The following is a 23,793-nucleotide window of genomic DNA, read 5'->3' as shown; positions in this document are numbered from 1 at the left end:
AAATTCGATTGGTTTCAATGGGAAATGTTTATCTTAGTAAATCTGGTGGACATTTTTGGCCCCAGTTTTGCAGCTGGAAGACCTTGATAAATAACCTCCCCCTCCTTCCTAATAGGAACTAGCTGCCCTGTCCACTGTGTATCACTATGTCAACTCCTTATTTGCCTTAAAAAATACAGTGCATCATAGAGAAATGTACTGCAGTGAGGGGGCCAAGACTTTTAATTTAATCTGCAATATTAGATATATTTGTACTGTACATTTTTTGTTCAGCTCAGTTTCTACATGAAATTAAGCGGACAAAGTTAAATGTGCATGAATGTTGTCACATATACAATTTGCTATAATTTGTGGGCATTGCATAAAATCTGAGAACAAAATAATTAATAGCTAATTAGTTTAATGAAAGTAATATTGAGCAGATACACAGGAGACCTGGTGGACAATTTGTACACATTAAATAATGGGATTTGGTCAAAACAAGTTGGGAGATAAGAATGAAAGGAATGGACACGTAGAAGAACAATCAGTGCCTGTCTCATACACCTAGGGGATCATTTCATCAAGTTTGCTATTGTTATATTCAATGCATCAAGCTGTTCTGTTTTCACAAGGACATGGCTTGGGATTTAAACCCTGGTTTGCAGCATTCCTGCATGGTTAAGTTGCTTGTTGACAAGTGCTGACTTCCGCATTTTTAAAGGCACAATAAAAGCTCAACATGACCAGCGATGTAAGAAATAGCCCCAGAATACACCTTCTGGTGCTGGAATGCACCTGGGATGAAAGGTATCTTTATGGTGTCTTATGGCAGCAGAAGACTGCATTGTAAATTTGTCCCTAAATGGTTCTACGATATCTTGACCTTAAACAAAAGGAGCAAAGTGAAGCAAAAGCAGTGACGTGTGATAGGATAAATATTGGTAAGTAACGCCTCCAAAAAATAAAGAGACATACTTGAATATTTATATTACCTGAACCGATCTGTAGTCCTCTGACCTTCATGGACTCCCCAGTTCCCCAAATATTTGCAGCTTTTTGTGCTGGTTTTCAACACACAAAAAAAGTACAAATTTGGCAGTGAGGTCACCAACATGAAGCGGCAACATCTCCTGAGCGAGGCTGAGCCAGCCATAAGGTCGCTTGTTCAGTGGTAAAACTGCAAATATCTTGGGAACTGAAGTGTCCCAAACACGCATGCTGCAAATTTACTCTGGGGAACCCCTATTTCAGGTAATATTTAAAACTAAATTGCAATGAAAAACTTTTTGCTGATTAATTGTCTCTCCTTAACTTCTTATATGGACAAAACTGCTTGCTGAGGCATGGGGAGTGAATAGGTGCATTAACGTGGACACTAAGAGATGCATGTAACAAATGCTCATATTATAGTTAGTCCTTTCAATGCAAGAATGTTTGAGCTAACTAGTGTAGCATTTTCATGGTCCATAACTGTCCTTAAACATTAGGACTGGAAGAGGGAGTCCACCTCTATAATTCTGATTGCGACAGGCTCAGTCACAATAAACCCTGGATATGAGCAAAAATGCCATGGCTTTTGTTAATCACGATAAGGACATCATAAACGTTGGTGGCATAGTGTATTAATATATACATTTTTATGCACAGACGCTGTAGGACAGTTTTTTGTGAAAATGTGCAAGGTATTCTATGTTTGGGCTGCCTGGTACTGCACACAAAGTGACAACAATCCCCCTATTCAATATAGTTAAAGATTTATTTGAATGGAAGTTGATGTACAGGTGTTAGCGCAGAATTCAGTTCCATATTCAATATGCTATAAGCTATAGCAATAAAGCCAATTCCCAGTGCTGAAGGGAAGTTCAGCTCTATACAAGTGAATGGGAACAAAATCTTCATCATAGGGAAGCATTTTGTACAAGAGCCTATATGAGATAGGGATCAAAACATTTAGCAAATTCATTATATTGCATCTGCATCCATTTCTCTCTCTCTTCTCTCTCTCTCTCTCTCTCTCTCTCTCTCTCTCTCTCTCTCTCTCTCTCTCTCTCTCTCTCTCTCTCTCTGTATATATATATAGATAATGACTTCTTTTCCATTTTTTAGAAAGATCTAAGAGATATCCTCACTCCAATACACATGGAATCTCATTACTCTCTCGGAAAACACATTGTGTATAAAAGGAGTATAGATGAATTCCAACCACTTCAGCCAATTCTTCAGCAGAATGAAGGGAACAAAAATGTACTGAGAAACACGGTAAGAATAAAATTCCTGTGTTCAATGCCTCATGTTCATAATTTAACACTTAAGATGCCCTTAAGGCCATTATGATGTTTTGGGATTTTCATGCCATTATTATGGAGGGGAATGCGTGATGGAGCAGTAAACACGATCAAAATAGAAGTTGAGCCCCCTTCCATTGCCATCACTGGGGGCTTGTCGCAACTACATGATCACTACCCCAAGTGATCACATGTTGCTCAGGTGCCACTGGTCTTCTGGGGGTAAAAGAGTTGGACCAATCTTTTCAAAAAGGTAATATTATACTTATAAAGATAATGGCCAATATATACTGAGACTGAAGTTGCCTTGTGACAGAAAGCTGCTTAGTAAATATTACCCAGTATGTAATCACATACATTTATAGGGAAATTCTGACATCATAAGAGAGGTATTTTACTAATTTCTTATATACAGTAGAACTTTGTAGTTAAATATGTATATGCCTACTGATGTCCGTATTTAAGGGCGGTATTTTTATTTTATATATGCTATTTCAAGAATAATGTATGTATGTATGTATGTCTTTATTTGTATAGCGCCATAAAATGTACATAGCGCTTCACAGTAGTAATACATGTCATATAAATAACAAATATAAATAACACATCATGGGAATAAGTGCTTCAGACATACTGTAAAAGTAACATTAAGGAAGGAGTCCCTGCTCCGAGGAGCTTACAATCTAATTGGTAGGTAGGGAGAACGTACAGAAACAGTAGGAGGGAATACTAGTAAGTGCGTCTGCAGGAGGCCAAGCTTTGTGTCATGTGTCCATGATTATCCAGTGCTACTCATATGCTTCTTTAAGCAGATGTGTCTTAAGGTGGGTCTTAAAGGTGGATAGCGAGGGGGCTAGTCGGGTATTGAGGGGAAGAGCATTCCAGAGGTGTGGGGCAGAAAGTGAGAAAGGTTTAAGGCGGGAGAGAGCTTTAGATACAAAGGGGGTAGAAAGAAGACATCCTTGAGAAGAACGCAAGAGTCGTGATGGTGCATAGCGAGAAATTAGGGCTGAGATGTAATGAGGGGCAGAAGAATGTAAAGCTTTAAAAGTGAGCAGTAGAATTGAGTGTGAGATACGCGATTTAATCGGAAGCCAGGAGAGGGATTTCAGCAGGGGAGACGCTGAGACAGATTTAGGAAAGAGTAGAGTGATTCTAGCAGCAGTGTTTAGGATAGATTGTAGGGGAGACAGGTGAGAGGTAGGGAATAAGCAAAATCTGAAATAACTAAATACAAGAACAAACTATAAATATAGCACTAATGAAAGAAATTCATAATTATTCATATTTAAAGCCTGTGAATTACAAAATGTCTGACAATAATGAGAAACAAATGTTTTGTAAGAATTAATTTTATGGTGAGAATGGGACAGCAGCTGGGATTTTTATCATCATATAATATTTCTATTGTTAAAAAGTAATACAAATCTACATACAGATGTAGCCGGTGTTATTGCACCTGCTGGCGCGTACCAGCGGGTTGAAGTAATGCATAAGCTCCGCCCCTTTTTCCTTACAGGTAATTCAGACACAATAGTGTCTGCTCCCACTGACATGTTGCAATGTCATAGGCAGCATTATCGGCTGTTACATGTGCAATATGTACATTGTATGCATATATGACTTCATAAATATGGCACATCATTTGTGTGTAAGATGTTTGATACATCCCTCATGGACTAGAGAAACAAAACAAGAACAGGGCGCACATCGCACATAGTGAAATACTATATAAAAAAGTGCTTTACTAGGGAAAGATAAGTTCTGCGTACATCAAATTTGATAAAATCAGATAAGGGGTTAGTGGGGTTACCACCCAGCAGGACAGCTGAGGTCGTCTCTCATCACCCGGTGTCCTGCTGTGTGGTAATCCCACTAACCCCTTGTCTGATTTGATCAAATTTGATGTACGCAGAACTTATCTTTCCCTAGTAAAGCACTTTTTTATATAGTATTTCACTATGTGCGTTGTGCGCCCTGTTCTTGTTTTGTTTCTCTAGTTCTGGGGGTGTTGAGCCACCTCTTAAGAAAGGCTGCAGACGTATCATTAGTGTCCTATAAGGTCATTTTTATTGGTTTGCACAATATATAGTGTTCCAATTACCCTTTTACCTAATATTAGCTGCGCACTTTTTTCTTTTGTCATCCCTCATGGACACCTGATTGATATAATTATTTACAAGATGTTGTTTATAAGCCACCTTCAATATGCACTGTCCTGTAGCTGGGTGGATTTTCCTTTGGCTGCGTCCATAGAGGGGGGAGCCGCGCTCCTCCGCGCTGACACGGAGGAGCGATTGCATGAACTAGCAGACGAGCCAGTGTGCGCGATCGGGAGGCAGAGCATTGACATCACTGGGCCAATAGCCCGCGAAGAGCCGACGTCAACGTCATGGCGCTGACTTCACGGCACCATGACGTTGATGCTGCTTCGCTCTGATTGGAGGTTTTCAGCCGACAGCGTGCTTAGAAACAGGTTCTGCAGTCAGCTGAAAATCCCAGCGCCTCAGCACGCCTGCGGACGCTCGCGGGAGCCCCCTCTCAAGACATACTCATTGAGGATGACGGGGCTCATCGCGGAGCGTCCGCACTGCTCAGCGCTGACCGTCCTCTTATGGACGTAGCTTTACTCTCAGAGGAAGAGCTGTCCATTTACAAGGGCATTTTCGCGTGAGCTGTATTAATTGTGATTTGAAGGTGGCTGAAAGAGTGGCTCAGTGAGTAAACGCACTGACTCCGAAAACAGCGACACAGAGTTTGAAGCAGGGGAGTCTGGTTCAAACCTCGGTGTCTGCTTCTTGTGACTTTGGGCATGTCACTTTATCTCCCTGTGTCTCAGGCACCAAAAACATAGATTGTAAGCTCCCCGGGGCAGGGACCTGTGTACAAATGTGTATATATAATGAAGCTTAATGCGTGCACTATGTTGTAATTGTAAAGCGCTTTGAGAATAAAGAATTGTGAGAAAAGCGCTATGTGAAATAAAGTTATTATCTAGAACTACGGAACTCATTTAAAATGGCCACAAAATCACAAAAAGATTTGAACTGACATAACATATTCCACAGATGCTCTCACTTCCCAGTAATTTGCTGTGTACTGGCTAAGTTCCAAGCATGCAGGTCCCATATTTTTCCATTTAATTTGCATGTTTAATTGAAGGGCTACAATAAATTATACATGGTGTTTTAGATGATGTACGGTAAACAAAGAGGAACTGTTCAGTATTAAGAATGATAAGGCACATTTCTGCATTATGTATTGAGAATGTGTGGGAAGATGGTGCTCAAATATAAGTGTAGATCATGCAGTATATAAAAGTTGATATGAAGATGGTTAACTGGAACCCATCATGGTATACTGCACCGACACACTTTATTCGAGCAAATACCCGGTATGTACCTGGCAGATACCTGGAATGCGCCGCTCCTCACCTCTGACAAGCCCCGTTGCATTTGCCTAACCAGCCTGGGTTCATGCCAGGCTGATGGGCGGCTGATCTGTTAAATGATAATGATTAGGATTTAATAGGCTGCAATGCTTCGCGTGTCTACCAGATGGCATAAATTCATGAATTGTAATGCAGTATATATATATGTAGTGTGCAGTATTGCAGCCAACGGGAATAAAATGCTTCAATCCCTGCCGGAAAATAACTCAATGCACTCGGGCAGAAAACAGTCACAAACCTCAATACACCCGGGTATACCCGAATTCGTGGGACTAGCCGAGCTCGAATAAAGTGTGTCGCCAGTGTATAACAGTCCATAAAAAATATACATTTCCAGGGGTAACCAAACCTAGTAGTATCCACTTGATCACTGCATCCAATGGTCTGGATATATAAACCCCATAATGATCCCAAATGAGGTCAAAGGTAAACAATAAGGGCCGAAGCCCATTACCTGCCCATAGGGAAATCCTGAGTAAATCCAGTATTCTTAGGTTCCAGGGCGTGATTTCCTGTGAGGTAAATCAGCAAGTAGAGGTAGTGAAGCAAAGAAGCACAGCACAGAGTCCATCCATACGAAGAAAATAAATTCAGGGCAACTCCATATAAAAAGTATAAGTGGTTTAATCAAAGTAGTGAGGAAGAGAGGACTAACGCACCAACGTGTTTCATCCAATAGGGACACCTTGATAAAGTCCCTATCGGATGAAACGCGTTGGTGCGTTAGTCCTCTCTTCATCACTGTACTTTGATTAAACCACCTTATATTTTTATAGGGAGTTGCCCTGAATTTATTTTCTTCGTATGGATGGACTCTGTGCTGTGCTCCTTTGCTTCACTACCTCTACTTGCATTATTTATTGAATGTGTTGTGGTCAGGAACTCAGCTGCAATGGGGTGTAATTTTGTCCAAAGTGTGATCCCCTCGAGGTAAGAGAAGGGCATTTTATAGGGCATTGCATAAATGGCAAAACTGTTAATTTATGAAACACAAGCATGTGGGTTCAATTCTCAATTCTCATCTTATCTATCCATACATATTCACTTAGTGGTGCTATTCCATAGGACTCCTTCCATCACCTGAAGATATCTTACTGCCCATTCAAGTGAATAGGTCATAATGTCTCTTCTGGCCCTGGAGGGCGTCTCATGGAAATGCCCCAATTGGTAAATATAGCGTTTGTGTGATTGTAGGCAAATCACTTGATCTCTCTGGCCCTAATACCAGCACAATTGTCCTTTTTCTCTTCCACCTCTGGAGACTGCAGATGATGCAAAGAATGTTACCAAGATACCTAATATACAAAAATGATTTGCATGAATATGTTGCATGACATCTAGTGCTGAAGGAGTTAAACAGATTTAGATGTGCATCAGTCCACACAAACCCCAGGGATCTGATTATCTCCGTGTACCTTTGTTCCCTTGTTGTCTTTTATTGCCTAAGTATCTTCATGTTGCCAGTAAGTCTGTCTTTAACATGTATGTCAAACTGCTGAATGCATACACAGTGCATCACCCGCACCTGCCTCAGCACAGCTGTACATGTACATGTAGGTTTTCTTTTCAACATGTGGATAATATGGTCTTTACATTAATGTTCAGAGACGCAAATGCAGCATTTATAAAACAGCTATAGATGTAGCCAGACTTACTGTTCTCGTGACCGTGGACTAACAGTCTGAAATCCTCGGTTCTTCTGCGGTCAGTCCACGGCCCCCACAAACATTCAATTTTGCGGCCTGAGTGGATTAAAGCAGGGTCCCGGGCCAGACAGTCTGTAATAGCTGCACAGGGGAGTCCCAGAGAGAAAAACCCTCTCTGTGTCTCCCCAGAGCAGCTCAATGGAAAATACATGAAGTATTTAGGCTGAATATTTATTGTAGTTATAAACATGAACTTGCTCACTTAAAATAAGATATTACCTCTGATCCAATTGCTTTACGTTGTGTCACACGGAGATGGGCAGATTTGAATTCTGCCCCAGATCGGCCATTTCCTTTGGTCTGTCGATTTATGCGCATCGTCCCAAAAAGACGATCCGTAATGGCGGCTTTTAATGTCCCCTCTTAAAAAAAAAATTTGTTTGAAGTAGGGGGTCTCCGGAGCTGAACCCCATTAAATTCAGCTCTGTGGACCCCCCTGCTTCCAAAGATACACACTTCCATAGGTGCTGCCGGTATCTCTCTGCAGTTTAAATGTAAACGGCTTCCTATTGGTCCACGTGACCGGGACATTGAAACTGAAGAGCGATAATAACACAGAGATGTGTATCACGGGAAGTAGGGGGTCCCTGGTCCCTGTTCAGCTCCAGAGATCCCTTGCTTCAAATGTATTTTTTTTTTAAATTTTAAAAATGGATTTTGTAATCAGTCCGGATTATTAACAATCTGCTCTGATTTTTTTAATGCCAAATCTATGGACGTTTTTTGATGGGGGGGACGGATTTGGCCTGAACTATTCGGGAAATTCCGGTGAACAGATTTGGACTGTTCCACCCATCTCTAGCTGGCATCATTGTTAATAATGCAGATTAAGCCTCTTTATTTGCATGATGCTGTGGAATAAGCTACTGGCCTGAATGTTTATAACATTAACATAATTAGCATTGAGGTGCTTCTTTTATTCTTGCATCTTTTACTTTATAACTTTTACAATGATTGGGCCACGTTTAATGCAAACATTTTAATTTCAGAATATTGTTGCATAATCTAACACAAATACAATTATCTTCCAGTAATGAATGATTCAAAACTGACACCTATTACCCACCCCCCCCAAAAAAAAATTACTCTAAATATAATATAAATAACAATGTGAAAGCACATATTTAGTTTTGGTTTGTTGAGGCTATATACAAAGCAGATTACATTATTGCCATGTTGCTCTTCAATTAATTAATATTCCAGGCTTTAATTTGTATGTCAACTTTAACCTTTCTGCTGCAAATCTGGTGTTAAAAAATAACAGTTTTATTACATTAAGCTATTCCCATTGAAAATAGTTTTTTTTGTTTTTTTTACTTGATAACTCTGGACAGATTGTAGCACCATCATGTCCCAGTTCAATATGAAGGAACCCTGGTCAAATAAGGTGATGGGAGCATGACCCATGGGCTGAGGGATCTGCAGTGATGCTCTGGGAAGGGAGAGAGGAGGACGAGGGAGGTCTAGGTTGTTTAAGGGGCTGTCACCCTGTTACCTACCTCTCTCATGCTCTGAAAGCCTCCCCATAAGGTTAGCAGACAGTACAAGCTAGTGTGGGGGTAATGACATGCCAGGGGCCAGATGTGAGAGGTAGAGGAATGAATGCCCTGTTGGAATGTGGCCCGCTGGATGGTAACATTCCCAGTGGTGGGGTTTGTATGGTCCAAGATGGTGCCTTGGCAGGTTTGGGAGCGCTGATCTTTAGTGGGGAGAATCCTGGGTCATGACCAGGTGAGGTGGACCTAGGGGTGAACTCCTACGAGGGATCCAGGTGTTATGAACCAGGAGTGGTCACTGGGTCATGTAGCGGTGGTGAGTATAATCAGATTCAATGGGTGGGGACACTTGCTGGTCAGGTCCAGGAGTGTTGGTTTATGTTTAATAAAAGGCTGTGGCCATTTGTACTCAACAAAAGAGTCTGTATTTATTCCAACAACAGTGTCTGTATTTAATTGTTTAGGTTAAGAAACGGAATGGGCAGAAATCGAGGGTACAAGGGTCCTGAGAAATAGTAGGGCAATACAGACTTATTGGTTTGCTGTGGTTTCTATTTAAATGAATACTGCGTCATTAACTGTGCATTAGAATGATGGGGTTATGGCGCATTTGCAGGTAAAATAAATTCTACAAATATAGAAACTGGTGTAACTCAGTATGAAGCTGCTCTATTGGCTGTCAGAGTTGGGGAAGCCTCGGTGACCATATAGTGTCCTCTGGACAAGTATGTTTTTTTTCGTCTGGATCATCTTAAGTTATGTTTTCATCTGGAAAGGGCAGGTGTTCCCTCCTCACCAGTCCTATCCACAGAGCTCCAGTATAGTTAACCCAGGAATATAACGAGACATTCATTAGGTTGTATGTCATGGCGGGGTTACTCCCCTCCAGACCTTAAAATATAGGTCTCAAGCCTCCTCCCCATATTTCAGGGTCTGGATTGGAGTAACGCCACCTTTAGGTATGGTAGTGTTAACTTAACATGGAGATAAGCCTAAGCTAACGAGTTAAGTAATGGCTGTTTATGCATATAGTTAGCTTCGTGGATATGCGTTAACCTCAGGAAAAATAACGTCCATTAATTATTTTGATAACAGTACTTGGTTAGCACTGAGTTTACGGATCTCTGTGCATCTGGGCCTAGGATTATTGTGCACTGTGGCAAACTTCAATATACTGTTGTATTCATGAGTGCTCCAGTCTATGTTTAAAAAGCCTGCACTGACAATTATTGAATACATAACTTTATACCAGCGGTATCCAATAGAAATTCAAAGTTAGCCACACTTGTGGTTCTCATTTTTCCATATTTGTCACACTATCGTATTAGTCACAATAGCGTTGCACTCACGAGTCGCGCTGCCCGCCGCATTGCGCCTGTTCCCGGGGCTGCAAACAGTTTTCCCAGGGCCCTCTCTCCCCCACACCACTCCTGTCTCTCCTTCCCCAATACACTAGCACCCTCTTTATCCACCTTTAAGACCCACCTTAAAACACACCTGCTTAACGAAGCATATGAGTAGCTCTGTGACTAACACTATACACCTGATACATAAAGCTTGGCCCCTTGCAGACACACTTACCAGTATGCCCTCCTACTGTATCTGTATGTTCCTCCTACCAATTAGATTGTTAGCTCTTCGGAGCAGGAACTCCTTTTCCTAAATGTTACTTTTATGTCTGAAGCACTTATTCCCATGCTCTGTTATTTGTATTATTTGTTAGTTATATGATTGTCACGTGTATAACTACTGTGAAGCGGTATGTACATTAATGGCGCTATATAAATACAGGCAGGCATACATACACACACTAATCCCTCCTCCCCATACACACACTAAGCTTCCCCACACCAAATACACATAATATTCCCCCACACCCCAAATATACATAACCCCCCACCCAGCCCAAATACACATAACTCCCCCTCACACATCTCAAAAACACATAACCCACCCACACAACCCAAAAACACATAATAACCCCCCTCACACAATCCAAATAAATATAATAGCCCCCCACTCCCTAAATACACATAACTTCCCCCCCGCACACCCCCAAAACACATAATTCCCCCCACACACCCCAAATACACATAATAATCCCCCCTAAACAACCCAAATACACCTAATAGCCCCCCTACACCTAACCTGGGGGGGAGGACTCCGGAGCCATATGGTGATCATGCAGCCAATGCAGAAGTGGGACCAACTCCCGGTGTGCAGGGGTCTAAATGAAGACACCGGGCAACCGAGCCCACCACAACTGCCGGGCAGCCAAGCCCCCCGCATCCACTGGCCAGCCTAGCCCCACGCATTCACCAGCTAGCCAGCCAGGCCCCCCCCCCTCCCCCTGCAGCTACCAGACAGATGTTCTGGCTCTCCCCCCTGCCTGTGCTCCTGGTCACCACAACATTGTGTCCTATTCATCACATGTGGTGAGTGGCGAACATATTGGACACTGCTGTTGTGTATGCTGTATGTACAGTTTGACTACATTTTAATTTCACTTCAAAAAAGTTTGAAGACTATTTTGTCATTTGTTTTTCATATATTTCTATTTCTTATGTTTAACATTTAACTTTTTGGGATATTTTGACAGGTTTCTTTTGCAAGGCACTGTACCTTAAAAAACTGCTCTGCAGACTTACAGATATCTGGAAAAATTTCATTTCCAAAGTAAGTAAATGTGCTACAAATATTCAATAGCATATACAAGTCTAGAGTGTGAGATGTTGGAAGCTTATCTTAGCAGAGTTGTTGTTGGCTAATTATCACGTGCTAACAATCTTGACATTAACTAGAACTACTCAAACAAAACAAAAAACGGGTATGGTATTGAGGAGATCACACACACAACGTATAATAGTGGTAACTGTCTTATTGTTATTACATCAATGTAGAGTTATTTGACATTAAAGAGAGAAACAGTTTTATATTAATTGGAAAATGTTACCGTACCCTTGTCAAAAAAAGCAGATACAAAACTTTATAATGATAGTGTCTCTTTAAGATACTTATTGGAGGAAATAAATCTAACACTCACACCGATATAGAATCAACTGCAGGACATAATCTTGTTTAGTGATTCTCGCCCATATTTAATTACAGACTATTTCCTAAGTCCGGCCCCCCTGCTTCCCATCCTATTAGTAAAATAGGGGGTAGTGGGGAAAAGACTGCTGCTTTACTGCCCATTCACTTCAGGTGCCTGAAGGCGTCTTTTAAAATAGCACCATTATTAAATATGGCCCCAAATCACTTAACACGATATGCACTCATAAATGATTCTGTCTAGTCTTGCAGTTTTAGTCATGATATTAAGTAGATCCTAATATGGAAATACCATTATTACACAAAGGCAGTTTTGTGGGTTGTCACACTTCTGTATAAGCACCTGCTCCTTGATGATATCTTTCTACTACAAACATTGACATTCACTGAGAAATAATATCTGTAATACATATATTTTAACATAAGTGGATGAAATGTATTATGTTCACAGTCTAGCAAGAATTTTTATGTACAAAAAAAAGTCATAAAATAATGTGGCTACAATGTTAGCAATATGTTTCTCTGTAATCTGCTGTTGTCTTGGAACCTGGCTGTTTATGCAGGGCTTTCACCTTCTGTTGCTTGTCTCTGTGCCAGCTTCTCTCCCTAAGGTGTACAATGACTAATGCTTTGGTTTCAAGCCAGATCATTCTATAAATGTCAATTTCCGTGAAGCTCTCCTGCAAGCCTTACCGACATTTGCTTCCAGAATTTTGGGGGGGAATAAATACTCCTGCATTTATGTCCCAGGCCCATTTAGACAAGTCTGTTTGTTTTTCGTGAACAATAGAAAACACTTTTTGAATATTCATCCTAATGACATGACTAATAGTTTCATATTGTATATTCCATGGTCATTTTTGTTATAAAAGAACCTACAGTATGATTTGTAAGCAGTGTGTGTATGTATGTATGTATGTTTGTGTATATATATATATATATATATATATATATATATATATATATATATATATATATATATACAGTGGTTGACAAATCACCAAAAAATCTACTTGCCACACAAAAAAATCTACTCGCCACCTAGTACCAAACGTGTGCTTTGCTTCGAGCAAATGTATAGGTTTGTCGAACACTGTATATATATATATATATATATATATATATATATATATATATATATATATATATATATATAAAAATTATAATATCATTCTGAGAATGGATAAATGCTTGTTCTGCCACATTTCTTTCAAATTCTATTATTTATTGCACTTTAGATATTTTTTTATTTTTCCTTGCTCGGGGTTCCAATGCTGTCCCCCTAAAATAAATACCACTGGGCTTATACTTTTATAATATAATTTATCATATGTGCATTTTTTTTTTAGACCTTATGAAAACAAAACGTACATTGCTGTTGGAAATATGAAGACTTTAATGATAAATATTACTCTGTACAATGCTGGAGATGATGCATATCAATCTACCGTTCAGATGCGACTTCCCAGAGGCCTTTACTTTGTCAAAGTTGTAGATCTGGTAAGTGAATAGGCTTTAATGTTACTGCCATGCAAAACTTAGCCGTGGGAATTATTACATTGCACAGAAACAGGAAAACACAAGAATCAGCACTGGAGTAACTACAATTGCAATCGCCTACTTACCTACTGAGCCAGTGTATGTTACTGCTACACAAGGCCGCAGACATGTTTCCCGGGCCCATGACTAGAGTTTCCACTGGGCCCCCCTCACAGTATCAGCGGCCTTGCGAGACCCCTCCTCTATGTCATACTCCCAACTCTTTATCACCTATTCCATGTTGGGTTATCTTATCTTGCCTATGTATATAATGACCATTATAATGGCCATTTTATACATACTGTAGGCAAGATTGGGCTAGCATTAGCCTGGGGTAGATAATAAAAAAGTGGTGGTACTTTTTGTCGTTAGCCAGGTATCGATACATATTGGAAGTTGATACTCGGCATAAAAATAACATTTGCCGTATTTACTCATTTTGGTACCAGTCCTGATATTTCTATCGGCATCATTAATAAAATGCCTTATTTTTAGCGTTACAAAGTTGATGACTTATGATGCACCTTAAACATAACGCATTTTGGGGCTTTTGGACTTTGATGACTCTGGGACATAGATTTAAAAAATGAAACATGTAACCCCTTAAACATGTCAGTAGTTCACTTTGATCCAAAGCAGGAAATATTTGCCTGTTGAAACTACAAGTTGAACATCCTCAAGGTCTAATTATTCTGCCTATGCTGACTGATAAACACTGAAAGATAACAGATACATTTTGTCAGCCAGTTTCTTCCAACAAATGTGATTATTTTCCTTTATCTGCAGTCTGAGAAACAGATAAACTGTGAAGTTAATGAAGAAGAAAACCATTTGATAAGATTGAACTGCAGTGTTGGTCACTTTTATTTTGATTCACTGTCAAAGGTATGTTCAGAAACATATTCTTAAAGTCTATTAATTACAGTAGTTATGGTAATTAGATAAGGGATCAACGTCTAAAAATACATTAAATCCCTTCCTTGCTATTTGGGGAGTGTCAGTAGGGGGTGATGTATGAAAGTCTCCCGGCAGCAAAATTAGGGCAAAAGTGGTGTTAAAAACACTGCATCAGATTTATTTATCAAGAAAAGCCTATTGGTTTCAATAAGAATGTTTTCCTCTAATAAATCTTGTGTAGTTTCTATGCGCCTGTTTTGCAGCGGAGAGACTTTGATAAATGATGACGCCCTAGTCAGGGAGTAATTAAACTTTGCACATATTGTACTAAGAGCATATTTATTTTTGTGCTAAAAGGTAATATAAACCTTCAACAATGTGCATCATATGTATGAAGGCTTCATACAGGACCCATAATGCATGGTTTGAAATGGATTTTGATGCACTGTGTAATGTTGAATATCTGGTATATACAATTCAAATTTAAACAGAATTATGTGCATTGTATGTATATATATATATACATCTAAACCCCGTTATAACGCGGTCCTTGGGGTCCACAACCCCAAGACCGCGTTACAACCGGGGTCGCGTTAAAATTTCACCGGCATCAGCGAGCTTCCTCATTACAGATTTAAATCTCCTCAATTTTGCCGCCTTACCAGTGCTCTCCTCTTCCTGCTGTCCACGTGCTCATATCTCTCTGCTCTGCTCATCTCTCTGCTGTCTTGCCGTCGTGTGCCATTGTTTTTTTCAAACATTCAATTCAATGCTTTATTGACTACCAGACACAGACACAAATAAACAGTAATACATTTTGTACAAAACACATGCAGGGATTGAACTCGGGACCTTCTGATACCAATGCCTTGCCTCTTACCTCTACACCATAGGCTTGGTGTGACAAGACAACCTATAAATATATTTATCCTCTACAACACAAGGTACATGTCACTGTTACATCTTAAGTCTATTTCTAGCTGTCTATGACATCACACAGCTCCTGTGGTCTAGTGGTAGAACTCTTGCCAACATATGAAAGGGTCCTGGGTTCAATTCCTGTATGAAATGGTATAATTAACTTTTTTAATAAATTATTATTTTAATTATATTGTTTAATTTATAAATATATAATTCTTTATTATTCTTTATTAAGTAATAATTATTCATTAATCAATAATGATGTATTAATAATAATCCATTATTAATCATTCTTTATGATTAATTATGTATTATTAATAAGTATGATTATTAATTATTATTAACAGTTAATTAACTAATTAATAATTAATGAATAATTATGTATTAAGTATTATTAATAATTATTAATTAATAATACTATTATTATTAATTATATTATGATTAATAAGTATGATTATTAATTATCATTAGCAATTAATAATTTTTACTAATTAATAAGTATTACTAATACCTAATAATTATTAATACCCAATTAGTAATAATAATAATTAATAATTAATTATTAATAAAACTTATTAATACTTAATTATTAATAATTAGTAAGTATTAATAATTGTTGTTAATAATTAAGTATTAATTATTATTACTAATTGGGTGTTAATAATTATTAAGTAATTATTAATACTTAATTATTAATAACAATTATTAATACTTACTAATTATTAATAATTATTAAGTATTAATACGTTTTATTAATAAGTAAGTATTAATAATTATAATTATTAAGTATTTAGTAATAATTATTAATTAGTTAATTAACTGTTAATAATAATTAATAATCATACTCATAAAGAATGATTAATAATGGATTATTATTAATACATCATTATTGATTACTGAATAATTATTACTTAATAAAGAATAATAAAGAATTATATATTTATAAATTAAACAATATAATTAAAATAATAATTTATTAAAAAAGTTAATTATACCATTTCATACAGGAATTGAACCCAGGACCCTTTCATATGTTGGCAAGAGTTCTACCACTAGACCACAGGAGCTGTGTGATGTCATAGACAGCTAGAAATAGACTTAAGATGTAACAGTGTTGTGTACCTGTGTACCTTGTGTTGTAGAGGATAAATATATTTATAGGTAAGGCATTGGTATCTGAAGGTCCCGAGTTCAGTCCCTGCATGTGTTTTGTACAAAATGTATTACTGTTTATTTGTGTCTGTGTCTGGTAGTCAATAAAGCATTGAATTGAATGTTTGGAAAAAAAAAAAAAAAAGCCCGATGGCACGCGAGGGCAGAGAGAGAGATGAGCACGTGGACAGCAGGAAGAGGAGAGAGAGAGATGAGCACGTGGACAGGACAGCTGGAAGAGGAGAGCGAAAGGCGGCAAAATGGACGATTTGAGATGCAGGTAAGATGGCAAAATTAGGCTTTCAATTCGGGAGCCATGCTCAGACCGCGTTATAACCGATTCGCGTTATAATGGGTCGCGCTATAACGGGGTTTTGCTGTATATATATATATATATATATATATATATATATATATATATATATATAAATAAATAAACCAGTATTTAGTGAATATCAAATATTAGTGTACTATTATTTATAATAGCTATACTGGGAAAATTATGTAAAATTGTTAGCCTACATAATAAAACATTCATGCTGTGTCAAATGCATTTTTAATTGATAAATAACAACATAATTCTGCACTAAAACTATGAACAGATCCTTTAGGGTTTACATCAAGTTGAACTTGGAGGATAGTGTATTTACACACGGTTTTTGACGCCCCCAGAATTTTTTCTTTTGCCACATACAATTATCATCTGTATGCTGATGGCACAGATTGAGAAATTTCAGGTTAGTAGATAGGCGCACACAAGAGCAACTTGAAATGAAATGACTATCAAAAAGTAGTTTGCAACACTTAGTACAGTACATGCAGTAGGCCCCATTGTTTCTTACACAGTACAACTTAAAGCGGCATTCTTTAAAAAAAAAAAAAAAAAAAAAATGTTTTACCCAGAATGAAAGTAAGTAGAAGATCCAGGGCACTACGGATTTGTAGAAAAGAAATGTATTCTTTCAGTGGCAAACAAAGTTTCGAACTGGACAGAGTGCTTTATCAATTGACTGGCCTGATTACCCAGAGTGAAGCAGGGGGTCCCCAGAGCTGAACAACGTGAATTTCAGCTCTGGGCACCCCCTGCTTCCGGAGATACTTACCTACATAATAAGTGCCGGTTGCCGCTCTGCTCGGTTACCAGGGCGGCGTTCACATTACAGGCAGTCCTCGGTTATCCAACAGAATCAGTTCTGGAAGTAGCGTTGGATAGTGAAACCGTTGTAAAGTGAGTCCCATGTTAATCAGTGGCGGTGAGCATTGGATAACGCATTCTGGCGTTGAAAAACGGCCCATAGGGAGGCATTGTAAAGCGTTGGATATGCCATTCGTTTGTAAAGTGAAACGTTGGATAGCGAGGACTACCTGTATGGTGGAGTTTCAAAGCTCCCACGCCCTGCAGGCCACTACAAAGCCATGATGTCATCAGGTTCAAATTTAAACTTTAAAGCCCAGCTATCTCAGCCGGAGCGGCTACCAGCACCCCCCTACAGAGGTAAGTATCGCTGGAGGTAGCGTATGCCCGGAGCGTAAATTAATGGGGTTTATCTCCAAAAATCCCCTGCTTCAATCCTGGGTAAAAAAGAAAAGAGCTTGGATTGCTCCTTTACGCATGCAATGAAGAAGCATGTTTTCCCAATTTGTTTACCCTCGAAACGCTAGCACTGGCCCCAATTAAAAAAGACTGAAGTTTTACATTATCCTGAGTAGTTGTTTTTCAGTCCACCACAGTTACCTTATGCATTTATCTTGCCAAGTGTATGCTGACACCAAGGCTTATCCAGTAGGTTTTTTTTTTTTTTTAAAGTACTTAATAATTCAGGTGGTGCCAACTTAGCAAAATCAGGTTTCCTTCTGTGGCAAAGCTCTAAAGTGTGTAAAATGTGTAACGTTCATTAACTCCTTTGGTACTGGACAGCACCAGTGGTGGAAGTGTGATGATATTAGGGTGTATGAGAATATAGGAAGTACCATTACATGTTATATTTTTTATGACTAGAGTAAAACACAAGTTATCTTGTTGGCAATAAATGAGTTTGTTTAGAAATCCGTGGAGCACTGTTCCTTTACCCTTCATTATACTTTGGATTATCACAGAGAGTCCAGAACCAGGAGTATTTGTATCCTTTATTCATTTTTTTGACAGTGTGCAGCATTTTCCCTTTATTTACAGAGTAAAACATAGCCACTCTTTAGACAGATCTATTAAATGACTTTAATATTTATACAATTTGTTTTCTATAGCAAGAGTTTTCATTTCTCCTGGATTCAAGCTCAATTAGCAGAGCCTTGGATGATCTCAACATCACCGTAACTACTGCCTGGTAAATATTGCTTTACATAAAAATGAAAAGTGCCGTGTTCAGAAAAGCAAGATATCCGTAGCTTTAAAGAAAAATGTCTGTTGACTTTTACTGATTAGCATCATAATAGAGTCCAAATTGTATAATAATCAAGTTTTGAAAAAGCTCATTATGGGACGTTGGGTTAATGAGACCAGAACTGAAATGTCATGAAAAGATAACATTGTCAACATTGTTATTATCCTTAATTCAAGTTTAGATATCACCTCTTGATTGCTTCTTCTTTATCTTATCATTCACAATGATCTCTTCTTCCATTATACTGGGGGGGGGGGGGGGGGAAGGGGTGAGATTTTACTTAAACATGTCTAGCTGTTCAAGAGGATTTATTATATAGACTGTAAGTGCACCATATTTTGCTAATGTTCAATTTGCTGAAAGAATTATAATAACATTGCATGTTTTTATACCCATAGTGAGAATGAAGTAAATGAAGACACCTTATTAAATAATGCTGTCACTTTTACAGTGCCCACAAGATATGAGGTTCAACTTAATGTACTTGGGTGAGTTATATGTAACATTCTGTCATTATTTTTCATCCAGCTATTCTTTAACGTTGTTTATTGATATTGATCACATCGCCTCAGCTATTCACTCTGTTGTTACTGATATCTTTCCTCTTCTCTCCAACCCTACTACTACTTTCTTGTGACTTTTTTTACCTACACTATAATAGTCCCTTTATTTTACTTGTTTCTCCCTGTATCATATGCCAATTTGATCCTATACCGTCTCATGTCAACTGATCCTTTGCACCCAACCTTGTTCCTATGCTCACCGACATCATCAATTCCTCCCTCCATTCAAGCATCTTCCCCACTATCTTTAAGAATGCTATAGTGAAACCTCTTCTCCAAAATAACCTTGGCTTTGTTCTAACTATTGTCAACAATGCACTGATAACTATTCAACTGAAGTGAAGTTGACCTATTGTTCATTGTACTTTACCTTGCTTCTCACAATAATAAATGGAGGGGCTTGAATCTTTCCAATCTGTCTTCCATACAGCTCTATGGAAACTGCCCTTACTAAAGTAGCCAATGACCTCAATGCTGATAAATCATAAGATCACTAGTACTCATAGTCCTTGACTTTTCTGCTGCTTTTTACACATTTAATAGTTCTCTACTCCTTCACACTCATAAGTCTGTTGGTATCCATAAGGCCGTGTCCATAGTAACAGCGACGGCGCAAGCGATATCGCGCGCGCTGAAATAAAAATGCTGGAAGGCAATGTGCTCGGCCGTAGAGCGCGGGTGCATGAGAGCGACCAATACTTCGCGAGACAACATTTTTATTTTGCCACGAGACGGCCGGGTCACGTGCACGGTTCAGTCAATGTGGGTGAACTGCTCATGTGACGTCACAGGCACGCCTTCGGCATGCCCCCGTCACGGATCGCTTCTAGTACAGGCGCACATTACGTCACGCGCTCCTGTACTATATCCGAGGCCTAACACAGCTCTATCCTGGTTTCCTCACACATCTTATCTTATTTACATGTTCCATCGCTGTATAGTGTCTTTTAGCAATTCCTCTTCATAATACAATCCTCTATCTCTTGGGCTAGTTTAGGACTCAGGTTTGGGGTCTTTCCTCTTATCTCTATACACACTTACATTGGGTGTGACACCGTTAACTCTAACTTCAGACCCATGTCTTACAATCCAGTCCCAAATGTCTGAATGTATTTATACTCAGGTTTTAACTGGAATTCAGAACATTAAATCCCAACTAAAGAATGTGCCATTGCTCCTTTTCTATCACAGTAGATGGCTCTACTATTTACGCAGGGGTGAGCAAACGTTTTATGCCGAGCCCCCCTTTTCATCCATGATATTTGTCGGGGGGCCCCCTGCCTGTAATCAAAATCACATGAAAAAAAAACTTTAAACGGTATACAATACAAATACGTATAAATACTTGCATTTCAACATTATATCGACGTGTACGATATCATATGTGACAATCTCAAGTAGATTCTCCTCATCTCCTCTCTCCAATCCCCTTTCTATTGACGTCAACAGACGCATGCTGCAAATGCATTCTTTAATATTGTTTAAATTCTCAACGCTTAGTTAGGGACATTAATTATTATCCCCCATAGACTGTAAAGTGTCTGCAGAACTGCAGGGTTATAGCGACCAGAAGACAGTAGGACAGGGATGAGAGAACCATGAATGCACTAAAATCTCAATGGCACACTGAGTACTGTTGGCAGTATTACAGAGGATGCTCTGCCTCGCTAAGCTGGAAAGCATTATTAACTCATTAAATGTAACAGCTGAACTTTGGACCTGACAGGCTACAGATAATGAAATCGGGCCACCTCCTGTGTATAAAGGCTCAGAGGGAAGAAGGAAAACTTCCCCTGAACACTGCACCAGGCCTCCCAGGAACTGACACTCTAGATCAGACAGCACCAAGGCTCTGGAGCTTGGGAAGTGCACAGCAATCCTTATATACTATGCAACTTATTAATGCATCAGGTGACCCTAGAAAGCAGTAACATGGCTTGGATTGGGTAATCTTATCTTACTCTCAAATTCCTTGCTGAAGAGCATTGCACTTACAGTATCATAATATTTGGAGCTGTAACATGTTTGAGATGTCCCATGCAGGCAGTATACTAGTATGGGAGATGTCCCATGCAGGCAGTATACTAGTCTGTTTATTTGGCCGGTATCTGGTAATATTTTTTATTGGTGGACTGTCAATGTCACATACTGTAGGCAATTCTTTTTGGGGGGCATTCATCCACCCCTTTTCAACCTCCCTTCCATCTCCCCCCCCCCTCCTTTTTCCTTCTCCCATTTACCTCTTTTTGTCATCCACCCTCCTATTTAGCAGTATTATTTGTTATACCTTTTTTTACTGTTATGGGGTGTTTTTCCTTGTTTTTGTGTTTCAGTAATATTAGAGTACATTGAGTACAATTCAGATGGCCTACCCTTTCTTTCAATATCAGCTGTGCCTCCTGTCCTGTGTGACTGAAGAGAATCGTGGCGAAGCAGGGTGCCAAGTGCCAGAGCAGGAGCATTGGCAGGAGCAGAGCAGGGACATTCCACGTCAGACTGCTGTCCTCCTGCAGTCCTCCTGCGTTCTGGCCCTCTTCTTCCGATCCAGCAGCTACTCTGACAGGGTTCTTCTGCAGCCGCCGTACCTCTGCCTTCTGCCCGCCCACACCATCATGTTCTACCACCTGCTCGCCCGCACACAGCATGTTTCGTCACCTACCCAGGCTGCGCCGGCCTTGCGTCCCCCTTAAAAAATCTCGTGCCCCCCCAGTTTGCGCAACCCTGATCTACAGAGTCCTGTTTTTCTCTTTCAACTCAAGCACTTTTTCTAACTCCCCCCACACTAATAGTAGTATATTTAAATCTATTTACAATGCTGTTGGTATAGTCCCACTATTACCTTGGTCAGTCTCTGCTTCATTGCTCCTTCACTTACTTAAAATATATGCTAAATACAAAATTCCATTCCTGTCCGTCTAAGCTGTATACTCTTCTACCGCTATTAACATTGCAACCACAATTACTCTGTATAATCTAAAGTGGCCCCTGCCCAACTCGTTTTTTTTGTCTCCCACACCGAAACAAACATATAATAAACAATATTTGGGCATGTAGGGTTGGAAAAACCTGTACAGCCACCAACCCGTTAACATAATAATTTACAATAATAAATAAACAGCTACTTCTGTCTGGAGTCTAAACAAACATCCCACAATGTCCCCTAATGTCCACAATGTTCACATACTGTATCTCAAGCTTTTACTCGGTTTACTAAGCTCACTCTTTCCATTTTAATAACAAATGGGTTTATTCTATATCCACCATAGCAGCCTATATCGGATGTTTTCAGACTAAATTCCAAAAACGGCCGTTCATATACTTCAGTAGATATAGAATAAGCCCCTAAGCTAAAAACACACACACATACACACACTTATATAGATATACAGAACACCTACAAGCTCAAATTGAACCCCCCAAAATACCCACAACATATATATAAGCATATAAGTTTCACAGAGGAGTGCTACTGAGCATGGCAATATATATTTAAAACCAGAGACATAACATAAAACACAGACAAAGCTCAGTGCACATCCAGAAAAACTTATATACGGTACAGTGCCTAAATATACATGTATAAATAACTAATAAATAAAATGGTCTTTTAGTTTAACATTTTGGCCAAATTGGCCGTAATATAAGTTTTTCTGGATGTGCACTGAGCTTTGTCTGTGTTTTATGTTATGTCTCTGGTTTTAAACACTTATATAGATAGATGTGTGTGTTTGTGTATAGATATAAATGCTTATATTAATAAATAAAGCACAAAGTTTTACAAGAGGACATTTTGGTTTGATGATCATCTACTCCCTTCATATGAGCTTAAAAATAAACCTCCATTGTTTATTGCATACCATAAATAAATAAAACATGGTTAACAACACTTTTTTTTCCAGAACTGTTTCACCAACTTCATTTATATTTGGGCCTACTGAAGATGGCTTGTGTAGAATGGAAAAAATAGACTTCACTTTCAATGTAAGAGTTGTTGATTTATTTATTTTACACATTGTTCAACTGCTACTCAAAGGGTTAGGGTGCATTATTACTCCCATAGAAATTAACATGCTGTAATAAGGAGTGTGCCGGAACACTTCTAACTCACATAAGCAGGTTCCTTAACTAACTTAAACTTGTTGCCATAAGTAAAAAAAAAAAGACTCTAAAACATTATGGTGGATCTTCTGATGTTAAGGGGTCATTTGAATGGCTGCTGACAATTTATAAAGGTTATTGGGGGTAATTCTATATAGTCTAATGGTGCTGTTTCTTCCATTTGTCGCAAAAATGGCGAGAACAGACCAAATGGCCACATCAGACTATAGAGAATAAGGCGCACAGTGTTTTGGTGACTGGACCCTTGATA

At 38.9% G+C, this 23,793-nt stretch overlaps 2 protein-coding genes across 6 annotated transcripts in view; one reads left to right on the top strand and one right to left on the bottom strand.

Moving 5' to 3' along the window:
• Positions 1-23,793, bottom strand: part of CERKL (CERK like autophagy regulator) — a 291,588-nt gene that overhangs the window by 80,213 nt on the left and 187,582 nt on the right. The gene's annotated exons all lie outside the window — the stretch shown is intronic.
• Positions 1-23,793, top strand: part of ITGA4 (integrin subunit alpha 4) — a 158,272-nt gene that overhangs the window by 115,886 nt on the left and 18,593 nt on the right. For all 4 annotated transcript variants that reach the window (XM_075608909.1, XM_075608910.1, XM_075608908.1 and 1 more), the window contains 7 exons: positions 2,089-2,241; positions 11,520-11,596; positions 13,321-13,471; positions 14,297-14,395; positions 18,725-18,804; positions 19,260-19,349; positions 23,324-23,405. In XM_075608909.1, the coding sequence (XP_075465024.1) occupies positions 2,089-2,241; positions 11,520-11,596; positions 13,321-13,471; positions 14,297-14,395; positions 18,725-18,804; positions 19,260-19,349; positions 23,324-23,405 (732 nt within the window). The remainder of the gene's footprint in view (positions 1-2,088; positions 2,242-11,519; positions 11,597-13,320; positions 13,472-14,296; positions 14,396-18,724; positions 18,805-19,259; positions 19,350-23,323; positions 23,406-23,793) is intronic.

Source organism: Ascaphus truei, chromosome 7, assembly GCF_040206685.1.
Source record: "Ascaphus truei isolate aAscTru1 chromosome 7, aAscTru1.hap1, whole genome shotgun sequence".
Classification (NCBI taxonomy): domain Eukaryota; kingdom Metazoa; phylum Chordata; class Amphibia; order Anura; family Ascaphidae; genus Ascaphus; species Ascaphus truei.
Note: the sequence above shows the minus strand (reverse complement) of the source record. Positions and strands in the feature narration are given on the sequence as shown.